Genomic DNA, 24,414 nt, shown 5'->3' with positions numbered 1-24,414 from the left:
AGCGTTTAGTATCCATCTCTGTCCCTTTGCTAAGTGACTTTATGACTAGAGGCATCTCCCACTTCCGACATCAGCTTACAACCCGGCAGTATAAACATTGATTTCTCTACCTTCAAGTAGCTGTTACATCCACTCACTCTCCGTCCCTAGTCGCCGTACTAGTTTCATTGTTGCCCTGATGCGTTTCATTGTCCTTATAACTTGTCACCACCCACAGCCAACAATGGACTATTGTGGGCTCCACATTTCCTTGATGATCATTGCTCTTTACTTACCTTTCATTAATTTGCTCTTTGTACCTTTTCATATCTCTCGTTTCTCTCTCCCTCTGACTCTCAGTCTAAAGAAGGGTCTCGACCTGAAAAGTCACCAATTCCTTCTCTCCAGAGATGATGCCTCACCCACTGAGTTACTCCAGCATTTTGTGTCTGTCTTCGGTTTAAACCAGCACCTCCAGTTCCTTCCGACACACATTGCTCCCCCTTGCTGAGTGAGTCCATGCCTGGAGGCACCTCCCACTCCCCTCATCACTGGTGTGTAGGAAGGAGCTGCAGATGCTGGTTTATCCAAAAGATAGACATAAAATGTTGGAGTAACTCAACAGGTCAGACAGCATCTCTGGAGAAAGAGGAATAGGTGATGTTTTGGGTCGAGACCCATTGTCAGACTGAGTCAGGGAGGGGGGACCATTGTGGGCTCCACCTTTCCCGATACATCGATGCAGGCTCTGTTTTGTTCTGTACCTTCCCAGACCTCTAGTTTTTTCCCCCTCCCTGACTCTCAGTCTGAAGAAGGGTCTCCACCCGAAACATCACCTATCCATGTTCTCCAGAGATACTGCCTGACCCTCTGACTGACTCCAGCGCTTGGTGCCCATCTCTGTCCCCCTTGCTGAGTGACTCCAGCGCTTGGTGCCCATCTCTGTCCCCCTTGCTGAGTGACTCCAGCGCTTGACGTCCATCTCAGTCCCCCTTGCTGGGTGACTCCATGCATGGAGGTCCCCCCCACTCCCCTCATCATTAATGTGTAGGAAGGCTGGTTTATCCAGAGGATAAACCAGGTGGCGCCGTACATGGCAGCCGCGCCAACAGCGCGCCTCGTCTTTTTTCTTCTTTTGCTGTTTTGGTCTGTGTCTTTAGTGTATCTTTAGTTTTTGTAATTTGTGGGATGGGGTGGGGTTGGGGGAAACCTTTTTTAATCTCTTTTCTCAACGGAGATGCAACGTTTATCATTCGTATCTCCATCTGCACTGTGGCCTTAACATCGTGGAGCTGGCGGCCCCTTTGTTAGGGGTCGACTGCGGGAGCTCCAACCGCAGGAGCTTCGACCGCCACGATCGCGGGAGAAAAAGGAGGAAAGAAGATGCCTTTCGCAGTGGTGGAACGCGAGGTCTTGAGGAAAAAAACCCTGGCGATTCTCAAACAATAGACAATAGGTGCAGGAGTAGGCCATTTGGCCCTTCGAGCCAACACCACCATTCAATGTGATCATGGCTGTTGTGGCGGCTGTTTTATGTTTGTGTGTAATTTTTAGGCGGGCATGTATCTTGTTGCTTTTTTTTTTTGGTATGACTGTTGGCAAATCAAATTCTTTGTTTGTTTACATGCTTGGCTGATAAATTAATTACAATTACAAGATAGACACAAGAGTGCTGGAGTAACTCAGTGGGTCAGGCAGCATCTCCAGGTCGAGACTCTTCATCAGACTGGGGGGGGGGGGGAGGGACGAAGGGACGACGACATTGTGGTCCCCATCTCTGTCCCCCTTTGCTGGGTGACTCCATGTTCCTCATCACTGGGACGGAGACCCCCCCCCCCCCCCCCCGCTCCGCTCCACAAACCGCGGCCACTCCGGCCGGAGGGTCCCACACCCTTCCTTACCTGCTCGTCTAGCGCCGACGATGGACGCATCAGGGCCCGCCCGGGGGTAAAGAGGCCGGAGCCCGGGCCTGGGTCTGGGAGAGAGAGAGAGACGGAGCCCTGGGCAGTTGGAGCTGAACCCCGCAGCCCGGGGTGGGGTAGGGAAGACAGAGCCGGAGGCCGGGGCAAACAGAGGCCGAGGAGCCAGAGCTACGGTACGGACAGTCCGGGGGTGAGACAGAACCAGCGGGGGAGGGGAGGCGCCGAAGGACCGGAGCTCGGAGTGGAGGCTGAGAGGAGCCGGGGCCGAGAGAGAGTCGGAGCCCGGAGCTGTAGGCCGGGGGAGAGGAGCCTGGAGCTGTAGGCCGGAGCTCGGCCGTTGCCTGGCAACAGCAGCAGCAGCAGCAGCAGCGCCGGGCGGACGCGGACGACACAATGGCGCTCCAACGGCCGGAAGCGGAAGCGCTCCGCTCCCCTCCCCCGGGGCGGGGCGGCGGGCTTGAAGGTCCGTCCCCGTCCGCCGTCCCGCTAGAGCCCGGGTTTCCGTTCCGCGTCTGTCTGTCTGTCTGCCTGCCTGCCTGCGCGTGGACATGGCCGCGGCCGTGCTGGAAGTGTCCGGATACGAGGCGTTCATGGAGGCGGTGGAGAGACACAAGGGCAAGACCATCTTCGCCTACTTCACCGGCTCCAAGGATAAGGACGGAGTGAGCTGGTGCCCGGACTGTGTGGAGGGTGAGAGGTTACACACGGTCACCCCCCCCCCAGAGTGAACCTCCACAATCACCCCCCCCCCCCTAGTCACCCCCAGAGTGAACCTCCATAATCACCCCCCTGAGATATGCCCAGCCCAGAGTCACCCCCACAGTGTATCGCCCCCCCCCCCAGAGTCACCCCCACAGTGTATCGCCCCCCAGAGTCACCCCCAGAGTGTATCGCCCCCCCCCAGAGTCACCCCCAGAGTGTATCGCCCGTCACCCCCAGAGTCACTCCCAGAGTGTATCGTCACCCCCAGAGTGTATCGCCCCCCCCCAGAGTCACCCCCAGAGTGTATCGCCCCCCCCCCCAGAGTCACCCCCACAGTGTATCGCCCCCCAGAGTCACCCCCAGAATGTATCGCCCCCCCCCCAGAGTCACCCCAGAGTGTATCGCCCCCCCCCAGAGTCCCCCCCAGAGTGTATTGCCCCCCCCCCCCAGAGTGTATCGCCCCCCCCCCCCCCAGAGTGTATCGCCCCCCCCCCCCCCCCCCCCCCCCCCCCCCCCCCCCCCCCCCCCCCCCCAGAGTCACCCCCAGCCTGGGTCCAGAGTGTCAACCCCCCTCCCCCGAGCCTGTCTCGCAGTTAGTATCTTGCACGTTATTCCCTTTATCCTGCATCTACACTGTGGATGGCTCGATTGTAATCATGAATAGGGAGAGGTTGAGTCGGCTGGGTCACTATTCCTTGGAGCGCAGGAGGATGAGTGCTGATCTTATAGAGGTGCATAAGATCATGAGAGGAATAGATCGGGAAGATGCACAGAGTCTGTTGCCCAGAGTAGGTGAATCAAGCACCAGAGGACATAGGTTTAAGGTGAGATATGAACAGGTTTAGAGAGATTTGGGCCAACGCAGGCAGGTGGGACTAGTGTAGATGGGACATTGCCCCTCGCGTGTAGGGGAGTGGAAGTAGGATAACATGGAACTAGTGCGAATGAGGATTGATGGATAGTTTTGGCTACTTGCGCCAAGGGCCTGTACCATGCTGTGGAATTCTTTGCCACAGAAGGTAGTTGAGGCCAGTTCATTGGCTATATTTAAGAGGGAGTTAGATGTGGCCCTTGTGGCTAGAGGGATCAGGGGGGTATGGAGAGAAGGCAGGTATGGGATACTGAGTTGGATGATCAGCCATGATCATATTGAATGGCGGTGCAGGCTCGAAGGGCCGAATGGCCTACTCCTGCGCCTATTTTCTATGTTTCTATGTAGCTCTAAATTATCTCAAATGTGGCCTGTTTCTCTTGGACAGCTACATTTTAGTATTGTGTAGGAAGGAACTGCAGATGCTGGTTGAAACCGAAGGCAGACACAAAAAGCTGGAGTAACTCAGCGGGACAGGCAGCATCTCTGGAGAGAAGGAATGGGTGACGTTTCGGGTCGAGATCCTTCAGTCTTCTGTATAGTATTGTTTCTTTACAGGTCTCGGTTTGCTCACGGGACCATCAGTTATTTCTCCATTTATTTCATTGTGAAGGCCACTCACAAAATTATAGTGATACAAAAGTGTTCTTCTTCTCCAGCTGAACCAATAGTCCGTGCAGAACTGCAGAAAATGCCCAAAGGATCCATCTTCATCTATTGTCAAACAGGAGCCAGGCCAGAGTAAGTGTCCACTTCAAATGTCAAAAGAATATCTTAAATAGAATTCACTCATTCAGTTACATAATTGTATTAGAAAAATAAGTTAACAACATCAATTATGATCCAACAGATATGTACCTATTCCAGATTAGCACCAAGAAAATCTAACTTCTATTCAATCTTGTTCTGCTGTAAACACTCCAAAATTGAGATTATTTCAGTGGAGTAAGCACCTTTGGTTCCAAGCACCTTTATTTATGTCTAAATAACTTTTAAAAATCAATTGTGGATCATGGTATCCAACTGGACAAATTAAGATTCATGCAAATAGCATTGTTGATTGATTTAAAAATTGGAGTAAAATGCATTTCTTAGTGGGATGTTAAAAATCTTGATCCAAGTAGATTACTGCCTCTTTGGAAGTTCAGGATTTTTTTTTAATGCTTCCCTCTTTTAAAAGAAGGTGAGGTTGGGCTGACTTTGCTGCAGGTGTTTTATTGTAAGAGTGCGGGGTGGAGACATTTTCATTTTGAAATAGGTGAGGTGCAATTTGTGGTGAAGATCTCATTTGATTTTGTTGATACTTGGTTTATAATTCTGAATTACTATTTAAAGTACTTGTGCTGTAACAAAAGGCTAACCGCGCAACCAAGAAAGCCAAGCCCAAAATCGTATCTAAACTACCGAGGCTAAGTAAACTACTTGTACTGTATTCTTGGATATTCTTGCTTATTGAGGGCGTGCAGCGTAGGTTCACTAGGTTAATTCCCGGAATGGCGGGACTGTCGTATGTTGAAAGGCTGGAGCAATTAGGCTTGTATACACTGGAATTTAGAAGGATGAGGGGGGATCTTATTGAAACATATAAGATAATTACGGGATTGGACACATTAGAGGCAGGAAACATGTTCCCAATGTTGGGGGAGTCCAGAACAAGGGGCCACAGTTTAAGAATAAGGGGTAGGCCATTTAGAACGGAGATGAGGAAGAACTTTTTCAGTCAGAGAGTGGTGAAGGTGTGGAATTCTCTGCCTCAGAAGGCAGTGGAGGCCAGTTTGTTGGATGCTTTCAAGAGAGAGCTGGATAGAGCTCTTAAGGATAGCGGAGTGAGGGGGTATGGGGAGAAGGCAGGAACGGGGTACTGATTGGGAGTGATCAGCCATGATCGCATTGAATGGCGGTGCTGGCTCGAAGGGCTGAATGGCCTACTCCTGCACCTATTGTCTATTGTCTACTACTTCAGTCTGTAGAAGGATCTCGAAACCGGTACGTCACCCATTCCTTCTCTCCAGAGATGCTGCCTGACCAGTTGAGTTACTCCACCATTTTGTGTCTACCTTCGATTTAAACCAGCATCTGCAGGTTTTTTTTCCTATACGTCAATAACTACTTCCCTATGCAATTGTAAGCTCCCTACATGTTAACAAGCACATTAAAACTGATAGTGTAGATGCCTGTATATCATTGGGGTTATTAAGTAGGCACCTCCCTTCACCACAAGAAGGTTCAACAGTTAGTTCTAGCGTCCCAGAACCACCCCCCTCGATACCTGCTCTCACCACCTATGCTGCCAGTATCTACTAAATAAAGGAAACTACAGGCGATTAATTCACTCAAACAAATGCTAAATACTGTGTAGGAAGGAACTGCGAATGTTGGTTTAAACTGAAGATAGACATCTCTTCCAGCATTTTGTGTCTAAATGCTAAACACTCACATCCTTACACTTATCCTAACCCATCGTTACACAATCGTAGAGCCACAAATATATCAACCTCGTATATAAATGCGGGGTACGCTTGAAACTAAGCTTTACTGACCAAATGTCAAAGCGTCAGCTAACCAGATGGAAATGTATTTCTAGTACACCAACTGTGGTGTTAAATCAGCTTTGTAAAATTGCATGCCAGTAATTGTCTTCAGTGAAGCTGACGTGTGTAAGTATAACTGACATGACTCTGGCTCTCTTCTATTTACATATTGCCATTGATCAGATGGAAGAATGTTGCAAACAAGTTTCGGACAAAACTGAATCTCACCGGTGTACCAACTCTCCTGAAATACGGCACAGTAAGTAAAGACTAATCGTACGGTGGCTGTTGATTTCTTTGCATTTTGTAAATCTTCTTGTATATAGTTATATCAAAAGTATTATAAATTTTGCGCAGCGGTAGAGTTGCTGCCTCACAGCGCCAGATACCCGGGTTCGATCCCGACTACAGATGCTGCCTGTGCGGAGTTTGTACGCTCTCCCCGTGACCTGCGTTGGTTTTATCCGGTTTCCTCCAACACTCCAAAGACGTGCCGGTTTGTAGGTTAATTGGCTTCGGTAAAATTGCAAAATTGTCCCTAGTGTGTAGAATAGTGTTGGTGTACGGGATAACGATTGAACAAAACTGGCCAACTGATGGAAAATGCCAGATTCGGGTAAAGTTTCTTCCCGGCGGTTATCAGGCAGCTGAACCATCCTACCGAGGCTAGAGAGAAGTATCAAGCTTCGTTCAAATTGTTTGCGCTACAAGATGAGATTTTTAGTAATACACTAGACCAAGTGGATCCGTTGGGCCCAAACCTCTCGTGCATTGGTGCAGCACCCTCCCCTCCCCCCAGTCCCCCTCTCCTTCCTCCACCCCCTCTCCCTCCCCTCCTTCTCCCCTCCCCTCCTTCTCCCCTCCCTTCCCCACCCCTCCTCCTCCCCTCCCTTCCCCACCCCTCCCTCCCTCCCTCCCTCCCTCCCTCCTCCTCCCCTCCTTTCCCCACCCCTCCTTCCCTCCACCCCCACCTCCCCCCCCCCCCACTCCATCCCCCTCAACTGCCCTATTACCTCCCTCCCTCCCTAGGAGATAGATTTAAACTTTAAAATGTGAATAACTTTAAACAACTTTAATATCGGGACAACTCTATGTCTTGTGTTTCAGTCTCAAATGCTGGTGGAAGGCGAGTTATTGAAGCCGGAACTGGTGCAAATGCTTTTCGCCGAGGACTGAAAATTCCACAACCTCTTTAGACCCTGGATTCGTGGTCAAGCAGATTCTACCTGATTTTTCCGGTTTTGGACGTCAAGCTGAATTACATTTCCAATTGCGTTTTCTTTAATATGAATTGTCTTGGAACAAAATGAGGATGGTGCATTGGAAATGTTTAAAATTGTGTGAAGGGATTCTTTCCCAAGAAATATTTCCAAATATTCAAAGAATGGTGTATGCAGCTGAGAAAAAGCAATTATTTTCATCTGCGGTATACTAACTTAAAATTACTGAGTTTGATTTTGCAGTGACAAGATATTGTAAGCTACTATGTTTGATCATGGTGTGTTGGTTAATGCTTGGAACAGTGAGAACATTGTTAAACGTTCAATGAATTGGTGACGCTCCAAATATGATGTTTTATTGTGGAAAATGCCCACTGCAGACGCCACCACAAGCTTTCTTGATTATTTTTTTTAAACTCTGAATCAACATCAATCAATGTTAAGAGCACAGATCTCAGAATAAACGTGGTATGTTTGATCATTCGCCCTGTGTGTGTAACATGGATGCCAACATTTAATTACGCATTCTCCTGATCAGATATATCCGAGGACACTGCGGGAAGCTGGAGGGGAAATTGCCAGGAGCCCTGGCTGAGATTTGCGAGTCGTCGTTAAATACGGGTGAGGTGCCGGAAGACTGGAGGGTGGCAGATGTTGTGCCTCTATTCAAGGGGGGGGCTGCAGGGAAAAGCCTGGGAACGACAGGCCAGTGGGCCTAACATCCGTGGTCCGAAAGTTACAAGAGAGTATTCTGAGGGATAAGATATACACGCATTTAGATGGACAAGGGATAGTCTACATGGTTTTGTACGTGGGAGGTAGTGTCTCACAAATCTGCGTTATTTGATGAGGTAACCAAAGCGTCTGAGGGCAGGGCTGAAGAAGTATATCTGGATTTCAGTAAGGCATGTGACAAGGTTCCGCATGGTCGGCTGCTCCGGAAGGTCAGATTGATAATAGGTGCAGGAGTAGGCCATTCTGCCCTTCGAGCCAGCACTGCCATTCAATGTGATCATGGCTAGTCATTCACAATCACTACCCCGTTCCTGCCTTCTCCCCATACCCCCTGACTCCGCTATCGTTAAGAGCTCTATCTAGCTCTCTCTTGAATGCATCCAGAGAATTGGCCTCCACTGCCTTTTGAGGCAGAGAATTCCACAGATTTACAACTCTCTGACTGAAAAGGTTTTTCCTCATCTCCGTTCTAAATGGCCTACCCCTTATTCTTAAACCGTGGCCCCTGGTTCTGGACTCCCCCAACGTTGGGAACCTGTTTCCTGCCTCTAACGTGTCCAATCCCTTAATAATCTTATAAGTTTCAATAAGATCTCCTCTCATCCTTCTAAATTCCAGTTGCATGGGATCCAGTTGCAGGTTGCATGGGATCCAAGGAGAGATAGCTGAATGGGTAGAACATTGGCTTCACGGTGATGGTGGAGTTACTCCAGCACTCAGTATTTCCTTATCAGCAGTTCCCTGTGTCTACAAAGAATAAACCGTATGACAACCACAATCTCTGGTAAATTTGGAAGGATAACATTAACATTTCCACACCCTTTAATACACGGAATACTTCAAATTCACATTTATTTTAAAAAGCTTTCCAAAGTATTTACAATTTATACAAATGATTTTTAAAACCCATTACAGTGTTCCTCCTCCCCCACATTAAGGCAGTTCAGGCAAAAGAGATTTGTCCTCATGGAATTTACAAATCACAGCCAAAATAATTAAGAGATAAGGAATAAAAATTTGCGTTAATACAATTTAAGTGATAGGATAATAAATAAATATAAAATGTGACAGAATAAGAAATTTTGTCAAGGGTTTGTGCTACAGAAAATCACAACAAGGACAGTGTCTTGGGAATGTTATCCCTTTGTCATTTAAAGGCATCAATTATATAGAGTTAAAATAGCTTTAGACTTCAGGGATAGAGCATGGGAACAGGCCCTTCGACCCACTGAGTCCATGCTGACCAGAGATCACCCCTTACACTCGCACTCTCCACCACACTAGGGACAAATCACAATTTTAAAAAGCCAATTAACCTACAACCCTGTAGCTTTTGAGCGTGCGGGTACAATGAGAAAACCCACGCGGTCACAGGGAGAACGTACAAACTCTGTACAGACAGCACTGGCAGTCAGGATCGAGCCAGAGTCTCTGAGCAGCAACTCTACCGCTGTGCCGCCCGCCTTTTAAGAATTTTATTGTGGCCCGATTATAATCAAAGTATGCAGCGCAATGGCTGTCAAAGGAATATAAAGCAAATAGATTTTCCCTCAGTTTTTATTCGGTGGCTTGTGAATATTTCTCAAACGAGTTCATTTTCTTGGGGCCCAATCACCTCCCAGGCTTCAGACGAGTCTTTGGTGGTTGTTGGCGATTTGATGCTGTTACCTCGATAAAGAAATCCAAATCTGTAAGAACAAAAACAACACGACAATATGAGACGAATAGATCGGGTAGATGCACAGAGTCTCTTGCCCAGAGTAGGGGAATCGAGGACCACAGGACATAGGTTCAAGGTGAAGGGGAAAAGATTTAATAGGAATCTGAGGGGGTAACATTTTCACACAAAGGGTGGTGGGTGTATGGAACAAGCTGACAGGAGGTATTTGAGGCTCGGACTATTCCCTATGGTTTAAGAAACAGTTGGACAGGTACATGGATAGGGCAGATTTGGAGGGATGTGGACCAAGCGCAGGCAGGTGGGACTGGTGTAGTTGGGACATGTTGGCTGATGTGGGCAAGTTGGGCTGAAGGGTCTGTTTCCACGCTGTATCACTCCATGACTAATTTGCAAGAGGAAAGCAGCTCATGACATCACTATCGATCTAGTTTAGTTTATTTTTAGGTTAGAGATACAGTGCGGAAACAGGCCCTTTGGCCCACCAAGTCATTCAAGAGAGAGCTAGATAGAGCTCTTAAGGATAGCAGAGTCAGGGGAGAAGGCAGGAACGGGGTACTGATTGAGAATGATCAGCCATGATCACATTGAATGGTGGTGCTGGCTCGAAGGGCCGAATGGCCTCCTCCTGCACCTATTGTCTATAAGTCCGTCCTGACCAGCGATCCCCCACACACTAACACTATCCTGCACACAACTAGGGATAATTTACACACCAACACCAAGCCAATTAACCTACAAACCTGTACATGTGGGAGGAAACCGAAGATCTCGGAGAAAACCCACGCAGGTCATGGGGAGAACGTACAAACTCCGTACAGACAGCACCCGTAGTCGGGATCGAACCCGGGTCTCCGGCCCTGGAAGCGCTGTAAGGCAGCAACTCTACCGCTGCACTTGGTCCATATTCCTCGAAACCTGCGCTATCCATTTACCTGTCTAACTGTTTCTTAAACGTTGGGATAGTCATTTAAACTTATGATTTAAACTAGGTGCAATTATGTACAGGATTGTGCAAAATATGTGTATAATTGCACTCCTTGTATTACGTAGAACAGGTCAGCATAGGAACAGGCCCTTCGGCCCACAACGTCCGTACCGAACATGATACCAAGTTAAACTAATCTCACCTGCCAGCACAGGATCCATTTCTTCCATTCTCTGCACATCCATGTGCCTATCCAAAAGTCTCTTCAATGCCACAAACGTATCTGCCCCCACCACCACCCCTAGAAACACGTTCCAGGCACCCAGCACCCTCTGCGTAAAAAACCTGCCCCACATGTCTCCTTTAAACTTTGCCCCTGTCGCCTAATGGCTATTCCTTTTAGTCTTTGACAATTCCACACTGGGGGAGAAAGGTTCTGACTGTCTACCCAATCTATGCCTTTTATATTTTAGCACTTCCCTCTGGAAGGCAACTCCGGACTGTCAAAGCTGCCACAGCCAGACATAAAAACAGCTTTTATTCCACCACCAATAGTTCTACTCAATAACCAAAAGTCTGTAGCCTTATTTTGCTCTGTTATTTTATTTCATTTACATGTTTAAACTACAATGATTTATTCATAATGTTTTATGTTTTATTCATAATTGTTTACTGTATGTCGTGTTGTTACTTGCGAGCGGAGCACCAAGGCACATTCCTCATATGTGTACATACTTGGCTAATAAAATTTATTCAATTAAATTCAATTCAATATACTTCTATCAGGTCTCCTCTCAATCTCCGGCGTTCCAGAGAAAACAATCCACGTTTGTCCATCTGCTGGAGTAAGTCAGCGGGTCAGGCATCATCTATGAGGAAAAGGATGGGTGACGTTTCAGGTCGGAACCCCTCTCTCAGTCTGAAGAAGGATTCCGACCTGAAACGTCACCCATCCTTTTTCTTCAGAGATGCTGCCTGACCCGCTATGTTACTGCTGCACTTTGTGTCTACCCAAGTTTTGTTTTCAGCTCTGACCACAAGAGCAGTGTATTGAGCACACACACACACACCCGCACACACACACGCACGCGCGCACACACACACACGCTATTCTCCACAATCAGCATTGCTGCTGAGGAAAAATAAAGACAAATAAATCCGCAGGGACAGATTCCCCTTTCATTTCTGAGCATCACCGTCAGCGGCAAGTCAACATGCGATAACTTCCGTTAAACCTCAACTCAAGCACTTCAGAGACACGATAACGGGGGGGAAATGTACATTTATTTCAAGAATGTCATCAAGCTCACTGAATCAAATTAACAATAATAAAAGCAGTTGCACAGAGCAAAGAAATAGGCCCTTCAGCCCAACTTGCCCAAGCTGACCATGATGCCCCATCTACACTTGTCCCACCTGACTGCATTTGCCCGATACCTCTCTAAACGTTTCCTATGCATGTACCTGTCCAAATGTCTTTTAATTTTGTGCAGCACAACTTAAAATAGACCCATCTCTGCATAATACACTGCCAAGGTCCGCTACAGAATAAAATTAATGCACCTGATAAAAATCTGAAATACATGGGCGGAAAAATCAGCCCTGGTTATCACAACTGAAAATGCAATGCAGCAATTGATAAACACATCCAACTCCAAAGTTCAGTCTAATGAAACACATTTTGGAAGAAGTGTACGAAACTATAACGACATGGAAAAGACATGTGGGCAATACACCGATAGTTTAGTTTACAGAAACAGTTTAGAGATACAGCGCGGAAACAGGCCCTTTCGGCCCACCAACCAGCAATCCCCGCACATTAACACTATCCTATACCCACATAACCTACAAACCTGTACGTCTTTGGAGTGCGGAAGGAAGCCAAAGATTTCGGAGAAAACCCACGCAGGTCAGTTTATTTTTAGTTTAGAGATACAGCGCGGAAACAGGCCCTTCAGCCAACCGAGTCCGTCCTGACCAGCGATCCTCTGCGCATTAACACTATCCTGCACAAGCTAGCGACAATTTACACATACACCAAGCCAATTAACCTACAAACCTGTACATCTTTGGAGTGTGGGAGGAAACCAAAGATCTCGGAGAAAACCCACGCAAGTCACGGGGAGAACGTACAAACTCCGTACAGACAGCACCCGTAGCCAGGATCGAACCCGGGTCTCCGGCGCTGCATTCGCTGGAAGGCAGCAACTCTACCGCTGCGCCACCGTGCCGCCAAAGAAAACTGCACATCCAGATAGGGAAGGTTTAGAAGGGTATGGGCCAAACGCAGGCAAGTGGGACCAGTGTAGACGGGGCATGTTTTCAGCATGGGCAAGTTGGGCCGAAGGGCTCGTTTCCATGCTGTATGACTCTAATCAGTTTGTTGAGCAATGGGGTAGTCATTAGTAAACCACAATGAACAGTTGACAAGTCTGATTGCACCAGAGGGGACCAAGATTGGAGTTAATGTTTCAGGTTGGTAATCTAACTCGGGGCAAAGTGCATGCACTTAGTTCGAGAGCATTTGGTTTAGGTCCAGCTTTTAGTCTATGGGATTCCTTCATGAGGAGACTAGGCACTAGGACGTTTCCTAGCCAGGACATTTAGTGGAGTTAGACATAAAAAGCTGGAGTAACTCAGCGGGTCAGGCAGCATCTCTGGAGAGAAGGAATAGGTGACGTTTCGGGTTGGTGCGATACGATAGAACTTGATTTATCCCAGGAGGGAAAATGATCTGCCAACGGTCATAAAAACACAAAATACATGGAACATGAAATTAAAGTGACGAGTGGAGAGGCTTGAGGAATGTACAAAGATTGGGGGGGGGGGGGGGTGGAGAGAACTCAGCCTCAGTCTACCCCACGACAGAAAGGGGGGGGGGAGTTGTACAGTTTGATAGCCACAGGGAAGAAGGATCTCCTGTGGCGTTCTGTGCTGCATCTTGGTGGGACCAGTCTGTTGCTGAAGGTGCTCCTCAGGTTGACCAGTGTGTGTCATGGAGGGGGTGAGCTGTATTGTCCAGGATGCTCCGCAGTTTGAGGAGCGTCTTCCCCTCCAAGACCACCTCCCATGAATCCAACTCCGCCCCCAGGACGGAGCCAGCCTTCCTGATGAGTTTGTTGATCCTGTTGGCGTCCGCGACCTTTGCCCTGCTGCCCCGGCACACGACAGCGAAGAAGATGGCACTGGCCGCCACTGATTGGTAGAACATCTGTAGCATCTCACTGCAGACGTTGAAGGAGCGGAGCCTTCTCATAAAGTACGGGCGGCTCTGTCCCTTCTTGTACAGGGCCTCAGCGATCCTGGACCAGTCCAGTTTACTGTCCAGGTACACTCCAAGGTATTTGTACTCCCCGGTAAACTGCACATCCACACCATTGAGATGGTCGAGACCCTTCTTCACACCATGTCAGGGGAAGGGGAAACGAGAGATATAGACGGTATAGAGAGATGTAGAACAAATGAATGAAAGACATGCAAAAAAGGAACGATGATAAGGAAACAGGCCATTGTTAGCCATGGGCTTGGTGAAAAGGAGGCCTGTCTTCTTTATCATCATCACTTTTTTGCATATCTTTCCATTTGTTCTACATCTCTCTTTGTTACCGTCTATTTCTTCACAAAATGCTAGAGTAAATCAGCAGGTCAGGCAGCATCTCAGGAGAGAAGGAATGGGTGACGATTCGGGTCGAGACCCTTCTTCAGACTTTGTTACCGTCTGTATCTCTTGCTTTCCTCTCCCCTGTCTCTCAGTCTGAAGAAGGGTCTCAACCCGAAACGTCACCTATTCCTTTTCTCCAGAGCTGCTGTCTGACCCGCTGAGTTACTCCAGCTTTTTGTGTCTATCTTCGGTTTAAACCAGCATCTGCAGTTCCTTCCTGCACACTAGTTTAGTTTAGTTTAGAGATACAGCTCGGAAACAGGCCCGTTGGCCCACCGAGTCCGCACCGACCAGCGATCCCCGCACACTAACACTATATTACACACACACACGAGGGACAATTTTACATTTACACCAAGCCAATTAACCTACAAACCTGTATGTGTTTGGAGTGTGGGAGGAAAGCGAAGATCTCGGTGAAAACCCACGCAGATCATGGGGAGAACGTACAAACTCCGTACAGGCAGCACCCGTGGTCAGGATCGAACCCAGATCTCTGGCGCTGTGAGGCAGCAACTCTACTGCTGCGCCACCGTGCCGCCACTTAGTAGAGCGGCAGACACAGCCATGAGCTACTCAGTGGGAAAACCATCCCTGACGACCAGTATCTAGGAGTATCTTGGAGAACCCACCTGTATAGCACGTGACAACTGGTCGTGGAGGGACATTGATCGAGGGAGAGTCTTACCAGTCCCAGCTGGGGGTGGATGTGCAGTGACGGGGGACCTGCAAAGGGAGGGTTACACAGTGAATAGAAAATGCTACTGACTCTGCTAACACAGACACACGGGCAAACAGCAGTACTAAAAACTCACAGGGACAGTTTCATTGGGATTTCCTCAATGGGAACAAATGGTACAAATATAGACACAACGTGCTGGAGTATCTCAGTGGGTCAGGCGGCATATCTCTGGAGAAGGTAGATACACAATGCCGGTATTTATTCACAAAATGCTGGAGTAACTCAGCAGGTCAGGCAGCATCTCAGGAGAGAAGGAATGGGCGACGTTTCGGAAGGGTCTCGACCCGAAACGTCGCCCATTCCTTCTCTCCTGAGATGCTGCCTGACCTGCTGAGTTACTCCAGCATTTTGTGAATAAATACATTCGATTTGTAGTTATTTTCTTACACAATGCTGGAGTAACTCAGTGGGTCAGTCTGAAGAAGGGTCTCGACCCGAGACGTCACCCATTCCTTCTCTCCCGAGATGCTGCCCGACCCGTTGAGTTACTCCAGCATTGTGTGTCTACCTTCGATTTTTTAACCAGCATCTGCAGTTTTTTTCCTACATATCTCTGGAGAACATGGATACGGCCACGTTTCGGCAAGGGACCCTTCTTCGGTCTGACCCAAAATGTCGGCCACCCATGTTGTCCAGAGATGCTGCTTGTCTCGTTCTCTCACCAGCTAGAGTGCGATCCCGTCCAAAGATACTCGATGCTGGCTTACTAAAAAAGGCAGCAAGTGCTGGAATAACTCAGTGTGGTTTAGTTTAGTTTCTACAGTGAAAAGATTTAACGTTGCGTTCTATCCAGTCAACGGGATGACTGTATACGATTACAATCAAGTCATCCACAGTGTACAGATACAGGGTAAAGGGTATATTATTTAGTGTAAGATAAAGTCTGATCAAATGACTCCAAAGAGATAGACGGTAGGTCGGGACCAAAGATACTAGAGAAACAAGATGGACCACTCAGTTGAAATCGCCTATACTGAAGTGTAGTACGCAAAGGAGCGGGACTCCCGGCCGCCATCTTAGTATGCAAAACCCGCCGTTCGCTCTGTCTCTCGCAGTGTAATCAGTGTTTTGGGGGAACAGTATGTGTGATGATACCATTAAAATGCAGAATATATCTCATCTATCATTTCACAGATTTTTGTTATTTTTCTTTTAAAATGTTTCTGCAAGTTTCTGCCTACTAAAATGGCGCCATGGCATACTACAGTTTTTTGGGTCAAGTGGTCTATCTTGTTCCTCTAGTCACCTATCCATGTTCTCCACAGCGATGCTGCCTTGACACGCTGAGTTACTCCAGCACTTTGTGGCTTATTCTGCTTAAGTCTGATCACAAAAATCAATCCATTCTGAAAACAAAAAGCCAAAGTGCTGGAGTAACTGGAAGATAGGAACAAAATGCTGGCGTAACTCAGCGTGTCAGGCAGCATCTCGTGAGAGAAGGAATGGGTGACGTTTCGGGTCGAGACCCTTCAGATGCTGGTGTAACTGGTCTCAAGCTCTCTGGAGATCACACAGATGCTGCCTGACCCGCTGAGTTACTCTGGCACTGTGTAGTTTTTTTTGTAAACCAAATTCTGCAGTTCCTTATGTCTACAATCAATTTTGCAAAAAAGTTTCTCTGTATCTATCTAATTTTTTCCTCTCGGGGGAATTAAGAACAAGGGAACAAAGCTGGAATATATTGAGAGGAATAAATAGATAAAAGAAACTGCATGAAGTACTTGGGCTGAATGGCCCAGTCCCAGTTACTGTAAACAAAATACACAAAGTGCTGGAGTAACTCAGGCAGCATCCCCGGAGAACACGGGTAGGTGACCTTTCAGACTGAAGAAGTGACAATAGACAATAGGTGCAGGAGGAGGCCATTCGGCCCTTCGAGCTAGCACCGCCATTCAATGTGATCATGGCTGATCATTCTCAATCAGTACCCCGTTCCTGCTTTCTCCCCATACCCCCTGACTCCGCTATCCTTAAGAGCTCTATCCAGCTCTCTCTTGAATGCAAGTGGTTACGAACAAAAATGTCACCTATCCATGTGCTCTAGAGATGCTGCCTGACCTGCTGAGTTACTCCAGCACCTTATGTATTTTTAAAAAATAAACCAGCATCTGCAGATCATTGTTTCCCCGTGTACCGTAACATGGCTGAATAAATCTTTGCCAGAATGTTCCTGTGTGCAATTGGCCCACAGGCCATGAGATTGTGCAGATATTTTTTTTTCTATTGCAATGTTGGAGATGGAAAAAACAAATCTGAACAGAAATGTAGAAAGATCAGATCAGCAGGGTCGGATAATTTGATTGAAAGTAATTGTAATCTGATTAGATATCTTGTCCGTAACGTATGAAATGGGCAGAGCGTTTGACTTTGAGTGTCAGTGTTAATCAATGTGATCTCCACGTATAAAGCTGTAAAATGGCAGCCTTCAGTAACAAGGGCCGATCAGAAACCAAGAGGCTTACTGCAGGATTAAATAAAGTGTTATGAAAGTGAAGTAATTTGCAGTGCTCCTTCAGCAGCTCTGCATCATCTGGTTTTATTGACCTCAGGTGGGTAAGCAATTTAACTGATCTTTAACTTATATTATTGCATTGGGCAGAATCGCTGAAGTAAATTCATGCTGATGAATCAAAAGGACACCAATTGCTTGATTGCAAAGCTGATGATTAAACGATCAAACCCAGTTTAGTTTAGAGATACAGCATGGAAACCCACCGGGTCCACGATGACCAGCTATTTCCACTAGATCCCATGTTGTCCCACTTCCTCATCCACTCCCGACACACTAGGGAAAGAAGACTATCCGAGGATAAGGCAGGATGTGGATCGGTTATGGGTGGAGAAATGGCAGATGGAGTTGAATCCGGGTAAGTGTGAGGTTTAGTTTAGTTTAAAGATACAGCACGGAAACAGGCCCTTCGGCCCACCGAGTCCGCGTCGGCCCCCGCACACTAGCACTATCCTACACACACTGGGGACAATTCACAATTTTACAGACGCTAACTAACCTACAAATCTGTACGTCTTTGGAGTGTGGGAGGAAACCGGAAAAAAACCCACGCAGGTCACGGGGAGAACGTGCAAACCCCGTGCAGACAGCGCCCGTGGTCGGGATGAAACCCGGGTCTCTGGCGCTGTAAGGCATCAACTCTGCCGCTGTGCCACCGTGCCTCCCATTAAGGTGTTGTACTACTTTGGGAGGTCAAATGTATACAGTTAATAGAGGGACCATAAACATTATTGATGTAGAGAGATCATGGGGTCCAAGTCCATTGCTCCTTGAAAGTAGCAACACAAGTATATAGAACAATAAAAGTGTGTGTGTGTGGTATGCACGTCTTCATCAGTCAGGGAATTGATTGCAAGAGTCAGGAAGTCAGGCATAGCTTTGTTTGTTTTTGTTGCATTTGGTGTATGTGTAGGAAAGAACTGCAGATGCTGGTTTAAATCGTTGGCTGGGTGAGGTCACGTGGGGCGCGGGGCGGTGACGTCACCCTTTGTCCCGTATTTGTGACACCTGTGGCTTTAAACTAAGTAGTGGGGGGGAGGGGTTAACAAATTGTGAATATGAAGATGAGGTAAAAGGGAATACAGGAGATATTGCAAAAGACTCTCGGAAGAATGGGAACAGAAGTTCTAGAGCGGAAAAGAAATTAAGGGCAGGGCCAATTGTGAACGATGTGAGAGGGGAGGTAAATACAGAAGTTAAAGTGTTGTACTTAAATGCGCGTAGTATAAAAAATAAAGTGGATGAGCTTGAGGCTCAGTTAGTCATGGGCAAGTATGATGTTGTAGGGATCACTGAGACATGGCTACAAGAGGACCAGGGCTGGGAACTGAATATTCAGAAGTACACAACGTATAGAAAAGACAGACAGGTGGGCAGAGGGGGTGGGGTTGCTCTGATGGTAAGGAATGATATTCATTCCCTTGCAAGGGGTGACATAGAATCAGGAGATGTTGAATCAGTATGGATAGAAATGAGAAATTGTAAGGGTAAAAAGACCCTAATGGGAGTTATCTATAGGCCCCCAAACAGTAGCCTCGACTTAGGGTGCAAGTTAAATCAGGAGATAAAATTGGCGTGTCAAAAACGTAATGCTACGGTGGTTATGGGAGATTTCAACATGCAGGTAGACTGGGAAAATCAGGTTGGAAATGGACCCCAGGAAAGAGAGTTTGTAGAGTGCCTTCGAGATGGATTCTTAGAACAGCTTGTACTGGAGCCTACCAGGGAGAAGGCAATTCTGGATTTAGTGTTGTGTAATGATCCTGATCTGATAAGGGGACTAGAGGTAAAAGAGCCATTAGGAGGCAGTGATCACAACATGATAAGTTTTACTCTGCAAATGGAAAGGCAGAAGGGAAAATCGGAAGTGTCGGTATTACAGTATAGCAAAGGGGATTACAGAGGCATGAGGCGGGAGCTGGCCAAAATTGATTGGAAGGAGGCCCTAGCAGGGAAGACGGTAGAACAGCAATGGCAGGTATTCCTGGGAATAATGCAGAGGTTGCAGGATCAATTTATTCCAAAGAGGTGGAAAGACTCTAAGGGGAGTAAGAGACACCTGTGGCTGACAAGGGAAGTCAGGGACAGCATAAAAATTAAGGAGAGGAAGTATAACATAGCAAAGAAGAGTGGGAAGACAGAGGATTGGGACTCTTTTAAAGAGCAACAAAAGTTAACTAAAAAGGCAATACGAGGAGAAAAGATGAGGTACGAGGGTAAACTAGCCAATAATATAAAGGAGGATAGCAAAAGTTTTTTTAGGTACGTGAAGAGGAAAAAAATAGTCAAGGCAAATGTGGGTCCCTTGAAGACAGAAGCAGGGGAATTTATTATGGGGAACAAAGAAATGGCAGACGAGTTAAACCGTTACTTTGGATCTGTCTTCACTGAGGAAGATACACACAATCTCCCAAATGTTCTAGGGGCTGGAGAACCTAGGGTGATGGAGGAACTGAAGGAAATCCACATTAGGCAGGAAATGGTTTTGGGTAGACTGATGGGACTGAAGGCTGATAAATCCCCAGGGCCTGATGGTCTGCATCCCAGAGTACTTAAGGAGGTGGCTCTAGAAATAGTGGAAGCATTGGAGATCATTTTTCAATGTTCTATAGATTCAGGATCAGTTCCTGTGGATTGGAGAATAGCAAATGTTATCCCACTTTTTAAGAAAGGAGGGAGAGAGAAAACGGGTAATTATAGACCAGTTAGTCTGACATCAGTGGTGGGGAAAATGCTGGAGTCAATTATAAAAGACGAAATTGCTGAGCATTTGGATAGCAGTAACGGGATCGTTCCGAGTCAGCATGGATTTACGAAGGGGAAATCATGCTTGACAAATCTACTGGAATTTTTTGAGGATGTAACTAGGAAAATTGACAAGGGAGAGTCAGTGGATGTGGTGTACCTCGACTTTCAGAAAGCCTTCGACAAGGTCCCACATAGGAGATTAGTGGGCAAAATTAGGGCACATGGTATTGGGGGTAGGGTACTGACATGGATAGAAAATTGGTTAACAGACAGAAAGCAAAGAGTGGGGATAAATGGGTCCCTTTCGGAATGGCAGGCAGTGACCAGTGGGGTACCGCAAGGTTCGGTGCTGGGACCCCAGCTATTTACGATATACATTAATGACTTAGACGAAGGGATTAAAAGTACCATTAGCAAATTTGCAGATGATACTAAGTTGGGGGGTAGTGTGAATTGTGAGGAAGATGCAATAAGGCTGCAGGGTGACCTGGACAGGTTGTGTGAGTGGGCGGATACATGGCAGATGCAGTTTAATGTAGATAAGTGTGAGGTTATTCACTTTGGAAGTAAGAATAGAAAGGCAGATTATTATCTGAATGGTGTCAAGTTAGGAGGAGGGGGAGTTCAACGAGATCTGGGTGTCCTAGTGCATCAGTCAATGAAAGGAAGCATGCAGGTTCAGCAGGCAGTGAAGAAAGCCAATGGAATGTTGGCCTTCGTAACAAGAGGAGTTGAGTATAGGAGCAAAGAGGTCCTTCTACAGTTGTACCGGGCCCTGGTGAGACCGCACCTGGAGTACTGTGTGCAGTTTTGGTCTCCAAATTTGAGGAAGGATATTCTTGCTATGGAGGGCGTGCAGCGTAGGTTCACTAGATTAATTCCCGGAATGGCGGGACTGTCGTATGTTGAAAGGCTGGAGCGATTGGGCTTGTATACACTGGAATTTAGAAGGATGAGGGGGGATCTTATTGAAACATATAAGATAATTAGGGGATTGGACACATTAGAGGCAGATAACATGTTCCCAATGTTGGGGGAGTCCAGAACAAGGGGCCACAGTTTGAGAATAAGGGGTAGGCCATTTAGAACGGAGATGAGGAAGAACTTTTTCAGTCAGAGGGTGGTGAAGGTGTGGAATTCTCTGCCTCAGAAGGCAGTGGAGGCCAGTTCGTTGGATGCTTTCAAGAGAGAGCTGGATAGAGCTCTTAAGGATAGCGGAGTGAGGGGGTATGGGGAGAAGGCAGGAACGGGGTACTGATTGATAGTGATCAGCCATGATCGCATTGAATGGCGGTGCTGGCTCGAAGGGCTGAATGGCCTACTCCTGCACCTATTGTCTATTGTCTATTGTCTATTGTCTATTTGGGAGTGAGGAAGTTGGCAACCCGACTGGAAAATGCTACTGGGCCTGTGATGGTTTGTGGCAGATTCGGTAGTTATGTGCAAGAGGCTTTTAGATAGGCCCAGGGATGGAGGTACTTGGATCACGTGCACGCAGAAGGGATTAGTTTGATTCGGGGTCGTGGACAAGACAGGCAGTGTGGGCCGAAGGGCCTGTTCCTGAGCTGTACGTTTGTTCAATGTTCCGTGCCAAGCTTGGTAAGGAAGGATTCAGAGTGTTAACAATGGGTTAACAGAAAAAAAACAAGAAAGAAGTGCGTGGACAGGCAAAAAATGAAATGTTTATTCAGAATTAGAAAGTATGCATCCCAACTATCTCACCTCAAAAAATTCTTACAAGGTTTCACACAAAAAAGTGCTGCTCTAATGCAGTTATCTGTGGCCCATTTTGTTGTTCTTTAAAAGAAACAACTTTGGTTATTTAAAGGCAGCCATTTGGTTTATAAATAGACAACTGGTGACATTTTTAAAGCAGCTTGAATTGATTTTGTCAGCCTTGCCACACACAATCAGTGAGGAATGTGGAATCTGCTGTGGTGGATGGTTGTACTAAATTTTATTTTGTGTGGCTGTGCGTCTTGTTGCTTTTCACTTAGTATGGCTGTGTGGTAACTCAAATTTCACCGTACCTTAATTGGTACGTGTGACAATAAACTGATCTTGAAATCTTGATTACTGAGGTGGGAGTTTGCTAGTGATGTGCTATTCTGTGGCTTGTTGTATAATGAAGAAAAAGCGTTGTACGGCTGGAATAAAGAGCGTCACTGTGGCGCAGCGGTAGAGCTGCTGTCTTACAGCGCCAGAGACCCGGGTTCCATCCTGACTACGGGTGCTTGTTTGTACGTTCTTCCCCTGAGTTTTCTCTGAGATCTTCGGTTTCCTCCCACATTCCAAAGACATGCAGGTTCGTAGGCTCGGTATAAATGTAAAATTTCTCTATTGTGTATAGGGCAGTGTTAGTGTGCGGGGATCGCTGGTCGGCGCGGACACGGTGGGCCAAAGGGCCTATTTCCGCGCTGTATCTCTAAACTAAACTAACATCGCCTCAACGACTCATTCGGGTCTCCCTTGTTACCACGGGGCAGAACATTGAGAGGATGAAGAATGTTTGCCAATGACATCGTATTCGCCCGCCTTGTTGCACACTTTACACACAAAGATTTGACAACTCTACTCCTCTAAATATTTATCTAAGCAAGATATTCTCACATTTACCTGGCTGATAATACTTTGCAAAGCAGTTCCAAAATCCAAATCTGGATTTCATGGAATATAATACCTTGCAAAGTAGCTCTAAACGTTGGAGGTGGATCTCTGGAAAGTAAATATAGAAATATTACTTACAAGTGAAACAAAAATGCATTTCTCTATCAAACATTCAGTGGTCTAAAATTAACAAATATTCCAGTAAACACATTAAAGAATAGTTTAGTGCAGAGATACAGCATGGAAACAGGCCCTTTGGCCCACTGGGTCCATACTGACTATTGATCACCAGTTCGATGTTACATAGAACATCTAGTTCTATGTTATCCCACTTTCTCATCTACTCACTACACACTAGGTACAAATTACAGAGGGCCAATTAACCCACAAACCCGCCCGTCTTTGGGACGTGGGAGGAAACCCACGCGGTCACACAGGAAAAATGTGCAAACTCCACACAGCCAGCACTAAACAATGGGGTTGAGAGGGAGAGATAGATCAGCCACGATTGAATGGTGGAGTAGACTTGATGGGCCGAATGGCCTAATTCTGCTCGTATCACTTAAGACCTCATGAACACCAGTGGTCGGGATTGAACCGGGGTCCCTGGCGCAGTGAGGCAGCAGCTCTAATGGCTGCGCCACTCTAATGTGTTGACTTTGTCAACTGACGTGCACGCTTTTTTCCTCAAAAACATATCGAAAAGGAAAATCAGAAATTGCTGGAGTTGTTCTTCGGAACAATTCCCCGTGTGTCCAGCAGAGGGTGGTAGAACTGCAGTGTTTGGTGCAGAGTCTTCAACCATGTTCACCCAACTTCCAGCCTGATACTCATGCATTCTGCACTGTTTGAGCACGGAAAGATGTCCACAAGGTGTTCACCAGTGGCGCAGCGGTAGAGTTGCAGCGAATGCAGCGCCGGAGACTCAGGTTCGATCCTGACTACGGGTGCTGTACTGTACAGAGTTTGTACGTTCTCCCCGTGACCTGCATGGATTTTCTCCGAGATCTTCGGTTTCCTCCCACACTCCAAAGACGTACAGGTTTGTAGGTTAATTGGCTGGGCAAATGTAAAAATTGTCCCTAGTGGGTGTAGGATAGTGTTAATGTGCGGGGATCGCTGGGCGGCGCGGACCTGGTGGGCCGAAGGGCCTGTTTCTGCGCTGTATCTCTAAATCTAAATACCAGGTGCTAAACATCCAACTCTGCTCCCAACGTCATCACAACGCAGCTGAGATAACGCACTGAACAATTCCCCAACATTGTGTCAAGGTTTGAGGGGCCAATGTTCTGTTCTGTGATCAGATGCTGTTAATGAGATTTTAAAATCAACATCACCACCACCGTACGATACGATAGAACTTTAATTTTTAGTTTGGTTTAGTGATACAACGCCGAAACAAGCTGTTTCGGCCCACCAGGTCCGTGCCGACCAGCGATCCCCACACATTAACACTATCCTATAGTGTTACAGGGATCTCCAAACTATGGCCCGCGGGCCACATCCGGCCCGCCACGAGATTTTATCCGGCCCGCACCAAGCTCTTAGACAGCGGTCACTAGAGGCAGAAGCTGCCGGCGA

At 47.1% G+C, this 24,414-nt stretch overlaps 3 protein-coding genes across 8 annotated transcripts in view; 1 reads left to right on the top strand and 2 right to left on the bottom strand.

Annotated features, from left to right (window-relative positions):
• kiaa0753 (KIAA0753 ortholog) overlaps positions 1-2,333 on the bottom strand; it is a 34,757-nt gene extending 32,424 nt beyond the window's left edge. For 2 of the 4 annotated variants that reach the window (XM_078422512.1, XM_078422511.1), the window contains exon 1: positions 276-322. In XM_078422512.1, the coding sequence (XP_078278638.1) occupies positions 276-307 (32 nt within the window). In that variant the 5' untranslated portion in view covers positions 308-322. Of the gene's footprint in view, positions 1-275; positions 323-1,880 lie in introns of those variants that run through there. The other 2 variants (XM_078422514.1, XM_078422513.1) reach the window with 2 other exon arrangements.
• Positions 2,186-11,302, top strand: txndc17 (thioredoxin domain containing 17). Its single transcript, XM_078422518.1, has 4 exons — positions 2,186-2,591; positions 4,134-4,215; positions 6,189-6,264; positions 7,113-11,302. The coding sequence occupies exons 1-4, from the start codon at positions 2,450-2,452 to the stop codon at positions 7,179-7,181; spliced, it is 369 nt and encodes a 122-aa protein (XP_078278644.1). The 5' UTR covers positions 2,186-2,449; the 3' UTR covers positions 7,182-11,302.
• The window catches only part of rilp (Rab interacting lysosomal protein), a 43,895-nt gene continuing 28,266 nt past the window's right edge, over positions 8,786-24,414 (bottom strand). For 2 of the 3 annotated variants that reach the window (XM_078422515.1, XM_078422516.1), the window contains exons 8-10: positions 22,843-22,941; positions 14,860-14,953; positions 8,786-9,648 (exon numbers count right to left, since the gene is read on the bottom strand). In XM_078422515.1, the coding sequence (XP_078278641.1) occupies positions 9,625-9,648; positions 14,860-14,953; positions 22,843-22,941 (217 nt within the window). In that variant the 3' untranslated portion in view covers positions 8,786-9,624. The remainder of the gene's footprint in view (positions 9,649-14,859; positions 14,954-22,842; positions 22,942-24,414) is intronic. The other variant, XM_078422517.1, reaches the window with a different exon arrangement.

Source organism: Rhinoraja longicauda, chromosome 26 (assembly GCF_053455715.1).
Source record: "Rhinoraja longicauda isolate Sanriku21f chromosome 26, sRhiLon1.1, whole genome shotgun sequence".
In the NCBI taxonomy this organism is placed as follows: domain Eukaryota; kingdom Metazoa; phylum Chordata; class Chondrichthyes; order Rajiformes; family Arhynchobatidae; genus Rhinoraja; species Rhinoraja longicauda.
This window is presented reverse-complemented; position numbering and strand designations above follow the sequence as displayed.

What these genes read in the sequence shown, in the direction of transcription:
- txndc17 (XM_078422518.1), top strand. Translation starts at nt 2,450, where the DNA reads ATGGCCGCGGCCGTGCTGGAAGTGTCCGGATACGAGGCGTTCATGGAG. An exon ending in CAAACAGGAGCCAGGCCAGA is followed by an intron (nt 4,216 to 6,188) that starts GTAAGTGTCCAC and finishes GCCATTGATCAG; the next exon opens with ATGGAAGAATGTTGCAAACA. An exon ending in CTCTCCTGAAATACGGCACA is followed by an intron (nt 6,265 to 7,112) that starts GTAAGTAAAGAC and finishes CTTGTGTTTCAG; the next exon opens with TCTCAAATGCTGGTGGAAGG.